Below are 19,991 nucleotides of genomic sequence, written 5' to 3' on the forward strand. Positions count from 1 at the left end.
CTCTTAGTCACAAGAAAAGTCACAAACTATATATAACAGTATCTATTCCAAAGGTAGAAAAGTGTGGACATTCCTGCTTATTTGAAATCTGGCATCTTCATTTCAGGGTTTCACAGCCGCCAGGATAAAAAGATGTTGCTATTACAATACTAAAGACAAAAAGGGTGTCTTGAGAACAGAGCAATTTACAGCTGTCCACAGACTCAACTGGAGGTTAAAGAATGAAGGTTTTTGTTACTGAGATAAACAGCAATGATTTGTATACACCGCTGTGTCAGATAATTGAAGATGCTAAAGGAAACAACTTGCTTCAGATAACCAATCTAGGTTACACGTACCAGGAGAGATAAATGCTACCTAACTACACTTGAGACCTAAAAGCAATAGTGTGCACTGTTTACAAGCCCTGCCCGTGTAGGAAGGACTTGTGCTCTCCCGCTCTCCGTCCATCCTTCTTGACTCTGCACTGTGACTATGGGCAAAGTCAAGCTGGAAGGATTACAGGAAGGTGCCTATGGCAGGGGTAGCGCAAGAGGGGGTCCCAAGAAGAGTGTGCAGAACAATGACATAAAGACCTGAGGGTCTCCTTGTGGAGTTCTGTCATGACTGGAGAAGGGTCAGCTAAGCAGCTCCAAAGTAACTAAGCGCATGCACAGTGAAGGCCTGATAAGCCACACGCCACAAGCTGACACTGCCATGCCCCTCTTAAATCCAGATGAGGTACAGTGTGAAGGAAACTGAATTCTTACAGTCTCTCCCGGCACAGAACACAGAACTTATCCATAGCTCTGCTCTCCCTAGCTTCAGTTGTAACTACCGCTTGAAAACATTACACAAAACATAAGCAGTTTGTAAGTGTCAGATGACTTTTGTGACAGGATCTTGTTATAAGGACTCTCTTTTGTTGATGGTTGATGTTAATTTCTACTGACCATTACAGTACTGACTGGAGACAGAAAATCACAACAAACAAGGGACTGGCTCAATGATGTGCTCTGGGGCTAGGGGATGACCATGATGGCCTGTTTAGATGCTACAATACACACAGGCTTCCCTGAGTCCCAGGCCCCCTCTCTCCTATTCTGGTCATTCATCCAACTACATCTGATGCTTCCCAATCTTTCCCTGAATAATTTCCTATCAGAGCCTTGGTGGTCAGGTGAAAATTCCGTTTCCTTCCATATGCTACCTTTTGTTCTGCACGGCAGAGCCTATGGGAATGGAGCCTGTTGAAATAGTTCTTTACTTCCAAAGTATCCTGCTATGTGCAGTTTTCAAGTTCCCTTTCTGTACTTCTAGTTATTCGTCTGACTTCCATCCCTCTCTTTCCTTCATTTCTAGTCTCAGAATCTTTCCTCTGGGGTTTGTATTCCTCATAGATCTGCACTGGGATTTTTTTTGTTTTTTGGGTTTTTTTTTTGGGGGGGTGTTGTTGTTGTTTCTGTTGTTATTGTTTTTAAGGAGATACAAGGGCAGGTCCTTACAGAAGAAACCAGGGTCTAAGCTTGCTTTTTTATTATCTATTTTTGCAGAGAGCTACTTTTGCAAAGCTAGAGAAAAATAAGTAGACAAGCAGCAGCACACATTTCTTTGAGTTGCTCTGTAGCATTTATTTAAAAAATACTACGGTGAGTGTCAATAAGTTAATTGTTTAAGAACAAATCCCAAGTGCTCATGACTGGTCCAGGAATCCAGTGGGTGTGTAAGGTCTGCTCCTCAACAGTCCTCGGGGATGCTGTCACAGTGCAGCTCGGGTCACACACCCTCATCTTAATCACTCTTGTCAAAATGAAGCTGTAGCAATAAACACATATGTAATAGACGCTAAGGCAAATTGGCTCTTCAAACGTTTTCATTTCTATACAATCAGAATACATCTGCTAAGCAAACATAAGAGCACTGTGTCCTGATGTAATTGGTAGTGACTTGTCTCATGCTAAACAAAGTTACTATGCAATTTATAACCAATAGCACTTGGCTGAATGAGGCATGCTGCAAACTGCATCTTTTAATGAATTACACTTCATGAAATTAGCATCATGTTAGCTGCCTAATTACCAGCTTGGCAGATAGTCAGTGGCACCCTTAGAAAACGGCGAGGAGGGACCAGTGAGATGGTTCTGCAGTTAGGAGCAGTGGCTGCTCTTCTAGAGGAACTGTTTGATTCCTAGAACCTACATGTCAGCTCACAACTGCTCGTAACTCAAGTTCCAGGAAATCCAACATCCTCTTCTGATTTCAGCAGGAACTACAGGCATGCTGTGCACTAACATACATGCATGCAAAACACCCACATACAAAATTAAAAATTAATTAATTAATTAAATTAAATTAAAAAAAACACTTAAGGATATTTTACCTCCTGTATTTTACACAAAGTTCGGGGTTTTATACTTTAACACAGTTAGGAGAGAGTAGTTAAGAACACGAATCTTATACTGAAGGGCCAAAAATGCATTGTCTCTACCACCATGCACGCCACTTGCACTGGTATGTGAAATTTGTCCATTTCAAATCAAAAACTACTGACAGAATTGACATATGATTCCTTTAAAGATAAAGATCCCATATCTGGCACAGATAACCAAAGAGTAACATTGCTGTAACCCGAGAACACTGCATTGTATCTATACAGGACAATAGATCCTGAACCTTATTTTCCTATTTAACATCTATTTCCTATTTAACAGGATGCATGGAAGTATCTGGGTAGTGCACATGAGAAGTCTGAGTACAGTGCTCATGAGAAGCCTGTGTGCAGTGCTCATGGGAAGTCTGCATGAAGTGTACATGCGAAGACTGTGTGCAGTGTACATGGGAAATTGCAAAAATTCTCTTTTCCATACAAGTGTGGCCACCTGCTGCTGTTGTCCGGGGGAGGGGGCAGTTTGTCATGCAGGCTCACAGTGTGGTGTCTTCACTAGAGCAAGAGCTGGGTTTAAGCCAGAAGGCTTCCTTCGGGTTCAGACTAGTGCTTTTCTTTGAAGCTTTCAAAGATTGAGACAAAGAATGCTGATACAAAATAAACATTTCTTGAAATGAAGGAACTAGCAACTTTATAAGGAAACATGGTTGATTTATAGAATTTAACATTATTAGAGTGGGATTTATAAACTTACTAAATAAATTCTTATTAAACATGCTCACTAAAATTTATGTTTCCTAGTAGTTATTTATAAACCTACAGACCATAACTTTTCAGTAACACACAGACAGAGGTGTGCTGGTTTCATTTTACTGTATAAAGTAAAATGAAAAGCAGGCTCATCCTTTTAACAAACTCTGGAGTCCAGATATTTGTTTAAATCACTACCCTAGTGTTTCCTTTATGAACACGAATATTCGCCATGTGAACTGTTAAAGATGTTCTGATTTATAAAGCCAAACTGAGCTTTTCAAGTGTTTTTACTGTGTATACTTTCCCTAGAATGGTTTTAAAAAACATTTTTATCTTACCATGAAGTATATTAAAACTACATTTTATTTTAATGATATCTGTCCAACATTTTCATTATGCCACCCAAATCTCTATCCTACACAAGAATTCTGTCATTCTTGCTAATAATGTTCTAATTATTTTCATTATTATACTTAGTAAGATATTTAAAGAAAACACCACTGACATTAAAGCATGTTCTTAGTCCAGATTAGCTATCACCTTCAAAAATGTATTTAGAAAACAATTTGAAAATCAAGTCACCAAATTTTTACTACCTGGAAATTCCTTGATACTATAAATGTCTTTAAGCAAGCGCGCGCACACACACACACACACACACACACTCACACACACACACACACACACCATTTGAGGTGTGGGTAAGAAAGTCTTACTTCCACCCCACCTGGGGTCCAGGATCTAATAACAACCATCTGCTATCTGCCTGGCTGTCACTCACTTCTGAGATGAGCAGCCTTGCCTAAGCTCCCTGATAACTGAAGAACAGTCTGGTTGATGGCCATGTTAACAACCCCCTCCCTGAGCAGTTTGCATGACCAGTGTGTGTGAGCAGTGTGTGTGAGCAGTGTGTGTGAGCAGTGTGCATGCTGCTTAGTTCCTTCCTCTGCCCTGCCATGTTCACTTGCCCAGACCACTCACCCCTGCCAGACTATTTCTTGCTCACATATAGAAAGATGGTTTTGGACATTATTTTTAAAACAAGCTTTTGGCATCTAGAATATAATGTGTCAAGAGGAAAGTGGCCCTGCTGGCAAGAACTGGACATAGGGTAGCCTCCATGGAATTTGTTGAAAGAGATAGTAATATGCATAAAAGATACAAGGTGGAAATTGACATAAGAAAACACACTTTTGTCTATACCCATGAATTTTAACTTCTGTTTGTTTGTTGTGTGCCTGTCCATTGTGAGAGTCACACTGTGAAAGTGTGGAAGTGCTCACTGACCCCTTGTAGGAGTCAGGGCACATCTGTGAAATCTGTCCTCTCCTTTTACTTCTATGTGGGTTCTGGGTTCAGTTCAGGTCAGCAGGCTTGTGTCATGGATCAACAACCACCTGTACCTGCTGAGCCATTTCAGTGGCCTAAACACTACTATTTTGTCACCATTTTATTCAACCCAAGTGAATAAGGAAGAGTGAGTTTCCATCTGTGCCTGGAGCTGCTCCTGTGCCAGAGCTCTCTGTCTACAGACCCCGGTGGGAGAGATCCTGTCCCCTTGAAGTGCTGACACATCTGAAAGCACAGTAAGACCACCACTGCTGCTCCGAGGGACCTGCCCGGAGCCTTCAAGACACAGGAATCAAGGAGTAGTTTGGGACAGGATCCTTCAGGTTTCTGTCTGATCCCTGTGCTGACCCTGTGCCACAGCTCTCTGTACCCCAGACCCTGCTGGGAGAGGGCTGGTCCCCCAGTAGTGCTGACACATAGGCTTACAGAACAGTCAATCCTGTCAGAATCAGCAAGAACAGCTAACACAAGAGATAAGCATATGGTGAGAGGCAAATCCAAGAACCTAAGGAACAGAAATCAAGGCCACTTGGCATCATCAGAACCCATTTCTACCACCACAGCAAGTCTTGGATAGCCCAACACGCAAGAAAAGCAAGATTCTAATTTAAAATCACAACTCATGATGATATTAGAGGACTTTAAGAAGGTCATAAATAACTCCTTTAAACACAGAACAACATGGGTAAACAGGTAAAAGCCCTTAAAGAAGAAACAGAAAAAAAAAACCCACAAAAATCCTGTAGAAAATTACAGGAAAACACGACCAAACAGGTGAAGGAATTGAACAAAACCATCAAGGATCTAAAAATGGAAATAAAAACGATAAAGAAATCACAAAGGGAGACAACTCTGGAGACAGAAAACCTAGGAAAGAGATCAGGAGTCATAAATGCAAGCATCACCAACAGAATACAAGAGAAGGAAGAAAGAATCTCAGAGGCAGAAGATACCACAGAAAACATTAACACAACAGCCAAATAAAATGGGAAATGCAAAAAATCTCCTAACCCAAAACATCCTGGAAATCCAGGGCACAATGAGAAGATCAAACCTGAGGATGATAGGTATAGAAGAGAGTGAAGACTCCCAACTTATAGGGCCAGCAAATATCTTCAAAAAAATTATAGAAAAAAACTTCCCTAACTTAAAGAAAGAGATGCTTGTAAACATACAAGAAGCCTAAAGAACTCCAAATAGATTGGACCAGAAGAGAAATTCCTCTCATCAAATAATAGTCAAAACATCAAATGTACAAAACAAAGAAACAATTCTAAATGCAGTAAGGGAAAAAGGTCAAGTAACATATAAAGGCCGACCTATGAGAATCACACCAGATATCTCAACAGAGACTATAAAAGCTAGAAGATCCTGGGCTGATGTCATACAGATCCTAAGAGAACACAAATGCCTGCCCATACTACTATACCCAGCAAAACTCTGAATTAACATAGATGTATAAACCAAGATATTCCATGACAAAAACTAATTTACACAATATCTTTCCATAAATCCAGCCTTACAAAGGATAACAGATAGAAAACTCCAACACAAGGAGGGAAACTACACCCTAGAAAAAGCAAGAAAGTAATCTTTCAACTAACCCAAAAGAAGACAGCCACACAAACATAATTCCACCTAACAACAAAAATAACAGGAAACAACAATCATTGTTCCCTAATATCTCTCAACATCAATGGACTCAATTCCCAATACAAAAGACACAGACTAAAAGACTGGATATGTAAAAAGGTCACAACATTATGCTGGATACAGGAAACATACCTCAGTGACAAAGACAGACACTATCTCAGAGTAAAAGGCTAGAAAACAAATTTTCAAGCAAATGGTCCCAGAAAACAAGCTGGAGTGGGCATTCTAATATCGAATAAAATCGACTTTCAACCAAAGGTTATCAAAAAAAGACAAGGAAGAACACTTCATACTTGTCAAAGGAAAAATCCACCAAGATGAAATCTCAATTCTGAATATACTCCAAATGTAGGGGAACCTACATTCATAAAAGAAAGTTTACTAAAGCTCAAGGCACATATTGCACCTCACAAAATAATAGTGGAAGACTTCAACACCCCACTCATCAATGGGTAGATCATGGAAACAGGAACTAAATAGAGACACAGTGAAATTAACAGAAGTTATGAACCAAATAAATGTAACAGTTATCTATAGAACATTTCATCCTAAAACAAAAGAATATACCTTCTTCTCAGCACTTCATGGTACCTTCTCCAAAACAGCCTTAATAGATATAAGAATATCGAAATAATCCTATGCATCCTATCAGATCACCATGGACTGAGACTGATCTTCAATAGCAACAGAAACACATGGAAGCTGAACAATGCTCTACTCAATGATAATTTGGTCAAGGAAAAAAGAAAGAAAGAAATTAAAGACTTTTTAAAATGTAATGAAAATGAGGGCACAGCATACCTAAACTTATTGGATACAATGGAAGCAGTGCTAAGAGAAAAACTCATAGCATCTGGGTGCCTCCAAAAACATAAAAACAAAAGCAAAAACTGGAGAAAGCATACACTAACAGCTTGACAGCACACCTAAAAGCTCTAGAACTCCAAGAGGAGTAGATGGCAGGAAATAATCAAACTCAGGGCTGAAATCAACCAAGTAGAAACTAAAGGAACTATACAAAGAATGAACAAAACCAGAGGCTGGTTCTTTGAGAAAAATCAACAAGATAGATAAACCCTTAGCCAGACTAACCAGAGGGCACAAAGACAGTATTCAAATTTATAAAATCAGAAACGAAAAGGAAGACATAACAAAAGAAACTGAAGAAATTCAAAAGATCATCAGACTCTACTACAAAAAACTATAACCAACAGAAAATCTAGATGAAATGGACAATTTTCTATACAGATACCAGGTACCAAAGTTAAATCAGGATCAGATAAACCATCTAAACAGTCCCATAACCCCTAAAGCAATAGAATGTGTCATCAAAAGTCTCCCAACTAAAAAAAAGCCCAGGACCAGATGGATTTAGTGCCGAATTCTATCAGACCTAATACTAATACTCTCCAAACTATTCCACAAATGGAAACAAAAGCAACACTACCCAATTCCTTCTATGAAACCACAATTACACTTATACCTGAACCACACAAAAACCCAACAAAGAAAGAAAACCTGGGACCAATTTTCCTTATGAATATAAATAAAAAATACTCTATAAAATTTTTGCAAACCAAAGCCACGAACACATCAAAACAATCATCCATCATGATCAAGTAGGCTTCATCCCAGAGATGCAGGGATGATTCAACATATAGAAACCCATAATGTAACCCAGTATAAAAACAAATTCAAAGAAAAAAAAAAAAACATGATCATTAGGTGCTGAGAAAGCATTTGACAAAATTCAACACCCCTTGATATTAAAAGTCTTGGAAAGATCAGGAATTCAAGGCCCATACCTAAGCATATGAAAGCAATATACAACAATCAGTTGTCAACATCGAACTAAATGGTGAGAAACTTGAAGCAATCTCACTGAAATCAGGGACTAGACAAGAATGCCCACTCTCTCCCTACCTATTCAATATAGTACTTAAAGTCCTAGCCAGAGCAATTAGACAACAAAAGGAGGTCAAAGAGATACAAATTGGAAAGGAAAAAGTAAAAATATCACTGTTTGCAGGTGACATGGTAGTGTACATAAGTGACCCCAAAAAATCCACCAGAGAACTTCTACAGCTGGATAAACAACTTCAGCAAAGTGGCTGGATATAAAATTAACTCAAACAAATCAGTAGCCTTCCTCTACTCAAAGGATAAACAGGTTGAGAAAGAAATTAGAAAATGGACAACCTTCAAAATAGTCATAAATAATATAAAATACCTTGGTGTGACTCTAACCAAGCAAGTGAAAGATCTGTATAACAAGATCTTCAAGTCTCTGAAGAAAGAAATTGAAGATCCCGGAAGACTAAAAGATCCCCATGCTTATGAATTGGCAGGATTAATATAGTATAAATGGCCATCTTGCCAAAAGCAACCTACAGATTCAATGCAATCCCCATCAAAATTCCAACTCAATTCTTCATAGAGTTAGAGAAAGCAATTTGCAAATTCATTTGCAATAACAGAAAAAAAAATCCAGGATAGCAAAAAATATTCTCAACAATAAAAGAACCAGCATTTCCTGACTCTGAGCTCTTATGTAACTAAAACCTAATGTAGTGAGTAAAAATCCCAAACATCACTTGCTGCTGCAGGTGAACCTCAACTCATTATTGGCAGCCAACTGAACAGACTACCAGTTCTCCATGCTTACATCACAGGGCTCTGGGTACAGGGCAACTCAGGAATGGGTCTTTGCTCAAGTAAATTGAATGTGTTCAGTTTTCTGGTGGCATTTTGTTGTTTTGGTTGTTTGTTTGTTTTAAAACTTAGTCATCAAAGTAAAACATGAAACAGAGTTCTGTATCCATTCAAACTGGGAACCTGGAAGTGCTAGAAAGGACCATCTCCTGGCCCAGGTGTCAGCACCTGCAGTTACCATCCTGTCCTAAAGCTTCATAAAGGAAGGATTACATGTTTTCATTGGTGACCAACTCCATAGAACACTATTTTAAAACAAAGTATTAGAGTTGATTCAAGAAGCAGCGTATAACCTAAACAGGTGGGGGTGATGCATTCCTGTAACCCACTAGTAGACCAGCAGGAGGGTCACAACTGTCAGGTCAAACTGGCCACACGAAAAAACGAACTCCAGAACAGAAAATAGCACTAACCCAGAACACATATACAAATACACAGGCTACCTGCTCCTAACTGATTTGTTTCTTCTGTTAGCCACATTCCAATACCATGCTGGTGAGAGCGTTTTATTTAAATTCTATCCGACAAGTACTGTGAAGAACAGTGCAAGTTAAGAACAAGCAAGCATAATGTATAGCTAACTTAAATGTTATGCTTAGGAATAATTCCTTTCTCATGCGGTCATGTGACTCTCTGTTGCTCTGTGGTTGGCACATATTCAATACACTTAATCACTCTAAAATCTCCTTCACTGTAGGGTGGGAAACAAGTATCTAATTCCGCTTCCCTCCAAATGCCTGAGAAAAGGGTTAGCCCAGCGCCACCTGCCAACTAGAGTTGTTCATTACCCAGACTCTTTGACCTGTTACCTTTCTTCCCTCCTCTCAGCATTTGGTTCAAGTTTGGGAGAACTTTTGACCTGGAGAAAAGCAGGTAACACACACGGCATTTGTTCTGCACGTTCCCCACTCCTGGTTGTAAGCAGAGCTGGCCGCAACAATGTCTGAAGGGACCTGTCCTAACTTCACTGGATGTCACAGTGTGGCCATGTGGCAAAGTTGGCCAGGCATCTTTCAAGGGGACAGTATGGCTGTGATAATGTGTACCCTTTCTTGTCTGGCTTTTCTCCAAAATTCATCAAGGGCCAGATTCCCATCGGAGTTGTCAGAGAGCAGCAATGGGGGAGGTTTAAGGAAGACACTAACTCTGTTACAATGCCACATGTGAACAAACCCAAAGCTGCTCCAAGGAATGGAGACTCGGAGACTAAGAAACTCTTTTCTCTGACATCATCCAGTTAATAATCAGTCTAGACTTCAATGAAAGAACAAAAGAGGAAAAGAGGAAAGAAGGAAGGAAGGAAGGAAGGAAGGAAGGAAGGAAGGAAGGAAAGAAGGAAGGAAGGAAAGAAGGAAGGAAGGAAGGAAGGAAGGAAGGAAAGAAGGAAGGAAGGAAGGAAGGAAGGAAGGAAGGAAGGAAGGAAGGAAGGAAGGAAGAAAGGAAGGAGAGAAAGATCCTAAGTAGACAGACAGAGGTCATCCACTGACATTCAATTTTTCTCTTTTTATTTTGTCAATAGTCCACTGAAAATAGGAAATATAATAAGGAAAAGGAAACACTAAGTCATAAAAATGAACACTAGGAGAACCACTGCATCTCCCCAACCTTAGAGATGCCACCCTCTTGCTAAGAGACTGTGCTGGGAGGAACACCCAGGCAATGTTCATCACTTACAGGTCCCAGTACCTGGAAGACAAGATACTTTCTGCCATAAGATCAATTTATATATAGGAATTTGATTTTTAACACAAATTATGGCCACTGTATATTCAGAGAACACAAACACAGTACAGTGGTCTCCTCTACCATGTCTTCATAAGCACATTTGGATAAATAGAGCCAAACATTGTCCAATCTCATAAGCCTGTGTGTGTGTGTGTGTGTGTGTGTGTGTGTGTGTGTGTGTGTGTGAGGCTACACCCCTGATTTGTTTTCACACACATTAAAAAAATAGAAATGTATATGCTATATTTCAGGTTTATCATATTTAACGAAGTCATCACCGTCCTTTGAAATAATTAACATTTTCTTTTTAGAGCTGCATAAGCTTCTTCAATCAGGCACGCCTGTCTTACACCAGAACACACATGTGGTTCACGGTATCCACATGGCCTGTGCTACTACATGACAGGTTCCTGAAGCCCTCGCAAAGGAGCTGCATCCTCTTTCATACTGGCAGCAGCAGGACTCAGGCACCAGAGAAGCACGTGGAGGCGGTGCTGAGACTGCCCCAGGACGTGCAGACCTCCAGCTCTGCAGGAAAGCCGCAATTCTGAGAGGCGCTACAGCAACTCCGGAAGAATGGCTTCTGCACAGGGCTAATTTTTACCTTTTTTGGAAACTTCTGCCCCATTAAGCTCTTTTTGTGCTTCTTCAATTTTGTCTGAGAAAAAGAAAAAAGAAAAAACACACATCAATCATAACAAATAAGGAATATGGTAAAATACACATTATAAACAGTGATAGATGCAAACACACTGAAACCATTTATTTGTGAAAAAGTTTACTATTAAAGTAAAATTCCCTTCAAATTTGAAACTTTAATCAATTTGTAGTTGCGAGAATCTCTCTTACTGTCCCATAATGCAAATTACTGCATTCTTATTTATTCATTCGTTCATTCATTCATTCACTCATTCACTTCAATAGACAAGGTCTTGTGTGGCCCACGCTGGCCTCGAACAGTGACTTTGGCATTCGCCTCCATGCCCAACTGGCCGGGTGTCTGCTATGCTAAAGCTTGAACCCAGGGTTTTATGCATGACGGGCAAGAACTCCAGAAGCTGAGACAGACTCAGCCTCGTATTATATTCTGGATCGTCAAGTTTATAACTAGGAAGTATTTTTGTGGGCTAAAAGTTATGTCAAAAATAATAATTTTCTTATATATGATTTGTACCTAACCCAGGATTTGCTAAAACCAGTGCTTACTAGCCTGAGATCAGTATGATTAAGTCAGATGGTGCTTATGTGGACTAAGACAGTCTGAGTGTCCTCCAAGGATTCATGTGGTAGGGCTGGTCTTTAGTGGAGCAGTGTCACAAAGTGGGGATACTTAGCGCATGCATGCAGGAGGACAGAGGGACTGTGGTTGTTTTCATGGGACCCAAGTCAGTTCTTGAAAGCGCTACTGTACAGAACAAGCCTGGCTACTCTGCAGCCTCTCTGGCTTTCATATATGAATCCACCATGAGGGAACCTCCAAGATGTGTGACCTACCATGAAATACTCCAGCACAGTGGCCTGATTTCCTGAGGCCAAACTGGCTCTTGCAGAGCCAGCAACTATACTATTTGGACTTTTAGTCTTGAACTGAATAAGCTGTCTTCCTTAGGAAGACTCAGCCTGATGTATTTCATTATAGTGACAGAAAAGGACCTGGGACAAACACAAGAAACAAAGCTAATAAAAAACTGAAGACAATGGTAAATTGTAGGGCTGCAGAAATAGCTCAGTGGTAAAGTGTCCGGCCATCATGCACAGGCCCTGGGTGCAAGCTTTAGCACAGCAAACACAAGCAGATGGACTTGAAATACTGGTGCAGTTCAAGGAAGGAGGGAAGAGCAGCCCCAGGCTCTGCTGTTCACCAGTCTGTGGCTCTGGGCACAGCCAGGTTTAGAAGTAAATTTAGCTCTTTGTGAATTCTGGAAGGCTGTACCAATTTGATGATGGTGATGGTATAATTCATTCAAGTTCAATGTCAGACCCAATGCTGATTACAAAAGGCTCAGACTTCCCAGGGCAGTGCTCTGTACTGCATTAAGCACAGTGCCAACCACATAACGTTTTAGATATCTCATCAAAGTATAATTTAGATAAATGCTCTACAATGCTGTGCCAAGTGGACAATAGCCTCTGGCCTCTGCCTCATGCCACTAGCCCCAGACTGTCTCCAATACAGAACCTATCGCTCCTAACCAGGGAGTCCATGGCCTCTGGCACAGGGCCATCTCTAAATAAATCAAAGAAGCATTCCCCACCAGGGCCTTCACCTCTGCTGCAGCTTCCCTCCCTATCTCCTGCCAGAAATGCAGAGCTAAAACCACCTTCAGTTTACTCATTAAACTTCCTTCAGCTGCTCAGTGTTCACAGGGGCACAGAGGGGACCACAGAAGACAGGGAATGAGTGAGTTTTGAGGCCTTATACTGCATTTCAAACCTTGTCTGTTTGCTTCCTACTATTATCATCAGAATGCAAGTGTAAAGAGCCTTGGAAATCTGGGAAAACACAATGGGGTGTGTGTGTGTGTGTGTGTGTGTGTGTGTGTGTGTGTGTGTGTGTGTGTGTCTTTCAAAAAAAACATGGTACCTAGGGATGGAGCATGTTTAATACATGCAAGACCCTAGACACACCCCAGGCACAAGAAGAAGAAAAACCAAGAAGAAAGGACTCTAAAATTTTCTACCAAAAAAAAAAAAAGATAAATATTTGGGTAAATAAGTATCTTTTAGCGATTTTGAACATTGTACAACAGCCACATACCTAGAAATAATCATGTTGCTTCACAAAGATGTATAATTTTCATGGTTTTGTGTAACAGTTTAAACTTAAAATAAGTAAAATTCAGAAGGGTGTAAAAATGTAGACCCAGCACTAAGCATTTGCTTTTTCCTCAAACAAATAAACCCAGAGGCAAGCGCGAATCTGGATAAACACAAGTGACCAAAGCATAAAGGCCACTTTTTAAAACGAAGTATTAAGTACATTGTTGATATTCAAACTATAAATAAACAAACCATATGACTTACATACACAGCCCTTAAGAAGCATAAAAACTGTTTTATTACCAAAGAACTGTTAATACTGTGCCAGCAGGCCCTCTAACCTCAGTAACGAGGCAGGAAGCATGTATTATGTGTATTCACAGCTGTAATGGCTGGGGTTTCAAGAGTTTATGCACATGTAATTTGACATTATTTTTAAAAAGCAGCCTTTTGTTAATGAATTCTACTGTTGCTCAAAGCAACAAAAACTTGAGATTTAACAAATACTTTAGATACTTTAAAGTACTTTAATTAAATACTAAATACTTTAAAAATGGTTATTTAAAGTGCCAAGGCAGGCCACGTCTACATGGTTACTTAGGATGCCACAGCTGGCCACATCTGTGTGGGTCTTTAGAATATTGATGCTGGTGCCCTCTGTGTGCATGCCATATGGTTCTTTACAAAAATGACCCTGATCACAAAATCCTCGTCTTCGCTTTTCAGTTTTCAATTCAGTTGCCTTTGTCTTAACAACAATGCTACACAAACTTGGGCCCTGACTTAGATTACAGTTGTAATCAGGACAGGAAGCTTTCACCCTAACCCCTAAACCAAGTGCATCTGCCATTACTAGCAATGTCTCTTAACTTGCAAGCTCTGTATCCCCATGACCTCTGGACTGACCTATGTAGGGAAGAAAACCTCTGTGGTAAACCTAAAAATGGAATTCTAGACTACTGATGTTTCAAATCACAGAACAGTGAAATAAATGAGAAGCACAAATTCAACTCTGAGTTAATGAATCTAACAAATGTGACAGACAGGAAAAAAAAGACAGAACATGATCTGGTTATCAAAGCGACAAAAGAAGAAGACGTCACAGACAACATGAAGGCAACTGGAGCAACAGAGAGAGAACTGGCTTTCAGTATAGCTCTAGGCTGAGAAGCTTGTCACATTCAAATGTTAAAAAACAAAACACTTTCTAAAGAATTCCAAAATCAGTCAATTCACAGGTGTTTTGACTTTCTTTCCAAAGCTAATATAAAAACTAACACTTTGAACAAGTTTTATACAAATATAAATCTATGCCAAGAAGACCATGCACAACACAGATGACCATACTCAAGTAGTGCACCATCAACTCATTGCTCATCAAAAGCATAGTGTGGGCCAAGTATCCCTCAGCCTAGTGGAGTGAGACCAGACATGCTTTGGATTTCGGAATTCTTTTCATATATGTAATATATCTTTAAAATGACATTCATGTGCATACACAGATTTATTGGTGTTTCCTACACACCTCTTACACAGAGCCTGAAGGTCCTTTTACACAGCGTTTCTAGGTCACCTGAATTTCACATGAGATTTACCATGTAGAGTCAACTATGGAATTCTCTCCATGATGATCATCATGTCTGCAAGGTTTCAGACCTTTTAGCACTTCTGACTTGGGTGGGATTTGGGAACTAGACACACTTAGATGGTATATACTTAAAAGCAACAAGATAAGGAGAGAAAGTGACTTGCATAATATCCAAAATGTTCTTCATTGAGTCACATCTGACTCTCAACAAAAGCCTCAAGACCAAATAGAAAGGGTACCTGATGTAGGAGTAACCAAGCATTATTAACAAATGTATTCAAAGAGATGAGTCTAAACTCCTGATGTCAATTCCACCCAAAGCCCTTAAAGGAGTCTGTCCCACCCTACCCCACTGGACTGTCTTCTTACCCCAGCTGCCTTCCTGTATCCCTCACTACAGTCCATCTACTCAGCAGAGTCCACTGAGACCCAGTCACCTGACCACACACTCACAACTGTGTAACACATGAAGTAATGTTACAATGTTATGACAGCACAGGAGTTACTAATGGCCTGCAGAAAGGTTCACAGGATAACAGGAGAGTAGTTAAAGAAACCTTCCCCAACATACACCATCCTTTAGCTTCTAAAATCCAGTCCTTAAAAATAATTACTCAGGGAAGATACTCAAGATATGTTAGGTAAGCACTGTGCTACAAAGAATGTGTACTTAGGCATCAATGGGCAGGCAAGCCAGCCACACACAGACACCAAGACACATACATCTGAGAGTAGGACATTAACATATTTTTTCTGGCCTGGGCACTATAGTAGTTTTATTTCTGGTTTTTTGAAAAACCTCCAGACTAACTTCCAGAATGGCTCCAGCTGTTTCCACTCTAACCCTACCCAGTGTGTAAGGGATCCTCCTGTTCCCACACTCACCCTACCCAGTGTGTAAGGGCTCCTGTTCCCACACCTACCCTACCCAGTGTGTAAGGGATCCTCCTGTTCCCACACCCACCCTACCCAGTGTGTAAGGTCTCCTGTTCCCACACCCACCCTACCCATTGTGTAAGGGCTCCTGTTCCCACACTCACCCTACCCAGTGTGTAAGGGCTCCTGTTCCCACACTCACCTTACCCAGTGTGTAAGGGATCCTCCTGTTCCCCATACCCACCCTACCCAGTGTGTAAAGGATCCTGTTCCCACACCTACCCTACCCAGTGTGTAAGGGATCCTCCTGTTCCCCACACTCACCCTACCCAGTGTGTAAGGGCTCCTGTTCCCACACTCACCCCAGCAGTTGGTGGTGGTAATAGTTGTTTTCTATTTTTATTAATTATATTTTTATTAATTAAGTACACTCTGACCACAGTTTCCCCTCTCCTCCCCTCACATCCACTCTTCCTCTTCCATTTCTGATCAGAAAATGGAGGCCTCCCAATACATTAGCATTTTTCATTTCACCCTTTGTATTTTCCTCAATTACTAAATTACCTATAATGAATAGGAACATAAAAATAAAAACTTAAGTTCAATAGAAATTAATCCTGACCATGTGCAGCAGTAGAAGGATGGAAAGTGCTGCGGGCAAGTAACTGAAAGACATAAAAGCACAAGTCCTGCCGCGTGGGAAGGGACAGCAGCCACACAGGAGGGACACTCAGGCTGGAGCATCGAGAATTGCAAATGCAAAGAGGCAGGAAGCAAATAGTCTGGGGTGAGGACCAGCCTGGACCCCTGAATGTAGAAAGTGGAAGAGAGAAAGCGGATTCGGAGTGTTCTTACAGCAGAGTCCCTGCATGCAGACACGGAATTAGTTAAGACCCACTCAGACCACAAGATCTTGGAGAACATCTCTCTCCTTAACCATTACATCTCTAGAAAAGAAACTAACCAAGACTGGGGAAGGAGAGAAACTAGGGCGTGTGTCAGTTCTGTTCTAATTCATTTCTTCGCTGAAAACAGTGTCTGAGAAACACAAAACTCAAAGACTCAACTATTGCAGTAAGGGGTATAAAGAGACATTAGTGTCTAGTGACGGGCTCTAAGCTTGGGGAACGGGGATGACGGCTCTCAAGTAGAATAGAGGGAATGGGCTGACTGGACACCAGAAAGTTCCCTTCCTATGACAAAGAGCCATAGAACAGACAGGAACATTCTCTGTGAGGCACGCTGCACTGACATTTCCAACCACAGACACCGTGTCTGTCTCCATGACTATCGGCTATAGAGCTTCCCCCACGTCTGTCTGGGTCTCAGCACTAAGGAAACCTTGAATTCCTAGAGAAAAGCACACAAGGCTCCACTGTGCTGTGCTTTCAAACTCAGGACAAGCTAAATGCAGAGTCTGACCATCTTGCTGTTAACTGCAGTCAGGGTTAGGTAAAAATGTACAGACACACAGGGCGTCCTGCTGAGCTCTCTAGCAGGCCTCTGCCACTGTTTCTGTCTCTGGACACATGTCCACTTGCTACTCTGGAGACTGCATAGATTCTCTTCACTTGGTGACTGGGATCAGCAGGAACCGTGGGGTCCACTGTGCTTTAACTCCTCTATTGACAGTGGGTATGGGGAGACTTACATATTTAGGAGGCAAGGTCTCACTGTATAGACCAGGCTGGCCTGGAGCTCACCATACTCCTGACTCAGTTCCTAAGAACTGAGAAAAAGGCATGTGCCATCACACTGGCAAAGAATTCCAGTATTTTTCCCCTAAGAAGACAAGAGGGTTCTTCAGGTTAAGTATACATTTTTTAACAAGTAAAGTCAGGCCTGTTTCCCAAATCTCCAGCTGTCCCAGGACTTGACAAAGCCCAGAGGTGGAACTGTTAACCCACTTCTTCCAAAGACTTTCCAAAGCAGCTGGGCCCCGGGCTGACCCTTCCTGTTCTGGTTCTGGCCGGATAACTTTACAGAGCCTCTGAAACACAGTCCCAATATTGCACATTCGAGTCACTTAGTATTGCTGTTTTAAACAATATTGTAATGCTAAACCAGCATTTTAGAATGTTTCTCAGGTCAGTCCAACAAGCAACCAATCCTGACAAGTAATATTCTCTAAATTCTAAGATTCAAACTTGTAGGGAAAAGCCTTAGCAGCTGAGTCTTGGAAGCAATGTGCTATCAGGTACTCAGGTGGCTGCACCATCCATCTGCTGACACGGAGGCCAGGGGATGCTTAGGGAGGTGGAAGAGGGAACGCTCCACATGCGCCTAAAAGCCAGGGATCTCCAATTGAATTAAAACTCAAAGCTACACATTCACAACAATGTTATATCAAAAACAGATTTGGTGATTCTCACTAGTATTGGCCCTGTACTATGGTCACTTTCTAGCTGGAAACACAATGCCTGGAAAATGCAAATGCTATTTAAGCAGTACCTACTGCTAAGGACATTGGAACACACATGTTTTCCAGAACGTGTTTCCACCATCTTAACAGTCAAACACTTTGCCACTGTGCATTGGACACAGAGTATAACAACACCCATATCTCTTTCCCTGAGGATTTCTGATGTAGCAAATGAAGGGCATGGTAGTCAAGGTAACTATGGTGGAAGGGTAAGGAAGCCAGAACTTTTTATTTTCATTAATTAATTTATTAAGTCACTTTACATTCGGATCACAGCCCCTGCCTCCTCTTCTTCTCCCAGTCCCACCCTTACAAGTCCCTTCCCCCATTACCCTCCCCTTCTCAGAGAAGGGAAGCCCCCATGGGTAACCACCCTACCTTGGGACATCAAATTGCAGCAGGAATAATTGTATCTCAACTTGGTCTTTATGTGGGTCCCCTAACAACTGGAGGGGAGACTGTCTCTGACTCTGTTGACTGCCGTTGGATCCCTCCCCTAGCCAGATCATTTTTACTCTGACCACTAATGCCAGGGTCCACTGGGCATGGATTGCTGACCTTGTTAGCAATGGATTTCAACAACTATATGGCCATGTATATAAGCCCCTGCACACTCACATGTGTCTCCATGTGTACACACACACACACACACACACACACACACACACACACACACACACCTAAGGAAGCAGAGACATATGAAGTATGGAGCCCAAACATTAACCAAAGCTGCAACATGCTGTTGTGGTTTTCTGGACAATTTGGTTATATATCTCATTCCTTGTCAACAAATAATATGTGTTTCCCCTTTGATGAATTTTAAAATGTTCCAGAATCAAAGACAAAAGACTAACATAAAGGTCTATTTGCTTAGGCAAAAACATAGAAAAGTATGTACCGGGTTGGTTGGCCAATATATTGCCTATGGTCAAAGTGCCTCCCTGTTGCATGAAATTTTCCTCTGGGATGAAAATATTCCATCCTGTAGAAAGCTTCTTAGGCATAAAGTAAGCAAGTCAAAATAGCTTCAGGAAGTCCCTGAATCTGACTACATTCACTAGAGCCCTCCCTGCCAGAGTAAGCAGTGAGAGCTAAGTACCCTCAGACAAGAGAAAGCTGAGCTGCAAAGACTCTGACACCAGACCAGTAACCTGGAAGAAACAAACTGGCTGAGCTGCCTAGAGGAGGTTCAGCTCAAGTGAAGTGTCCAGAAAGAACACTCTCCAAGCTGCTGAGCTGCCTGCAGGCTGTGTAGTGGGCTCCAGGTTCCCAGCATGAGATGTCACCCGTGCTGGGTGGGCTTTGATGATACAGTTGTCTTTGACTCATTCTGCTCCTCTGAGTAACTCCTCACCCATAATCCTCTAAGTAGCCCTAATAAAACCCATTGGCTCACATGTGGGGTTTCGGCAGTGCCTGACTTGAGTCCGCCATGGGCAGTTTCTGGGACAAGTAGACCAGTGTGTTGTATCTGCACAGGAAGTTCTGTAGCACAGCACTCCTGCTCTGCCATCTGCCATGCCCAGGGCCCTGCCCTCCGGAACAGACACTCTCAGCATGCCGACTAACTGTCCTACAAGCTAGGAAAGTCATGTTCAGGTATCAGAGGGTTTGGGTTCTTCCAGTTAGAACAGGATGGTCTAAAGCAAGGTTGATCTGCTGGTGCTGGGGCGGAGGAGAGAACAGGGGCTCTCATAGAAAAAAACTGAAAATGGAGGGAAGGCATTGGATAATGCAGAAGATAGAAACACCAGGAAATCCTTGACATTTTTTTAATCTTTATATTA

The 19,991-nt window shown here is 41.4% G+C and overlaps 1 protein-coding gene across 1 annotated transcript in view; it reads right to left on the reverse strand.

The window, feature by feature from the left end:
* The window catches only part of HIVEP1 (HIVEP zinc finger 1), a 120,127-nt gene that overhangs the window by 44,503 nt on the left and 55,633 nt on the right, over positions 1–19,991 (reverse strand). The window contains exon 3 of the mRNA XM_080920661.1: positions 11,163–11,216. Within this exon, the coding sequence (XP_080776787.1) occupies positions 11,163–11,216 (54 nt within the window). The remainder of the gene's footprint in view (positions 1–11,162; positions 11,217–19,991) is intronic.

Source organism: Micromys minutus (genome assembly GCF_963924665.1).
Source record: "Micromys minutus genome assembly, chromosome: 1".
Taxonomy (NCBI): domain Eukaryota; kingdom Metazoa; phylum Chordata; class Mammalia; order Rodentia; family Muridae; genus Micromys; species Micromys minutus.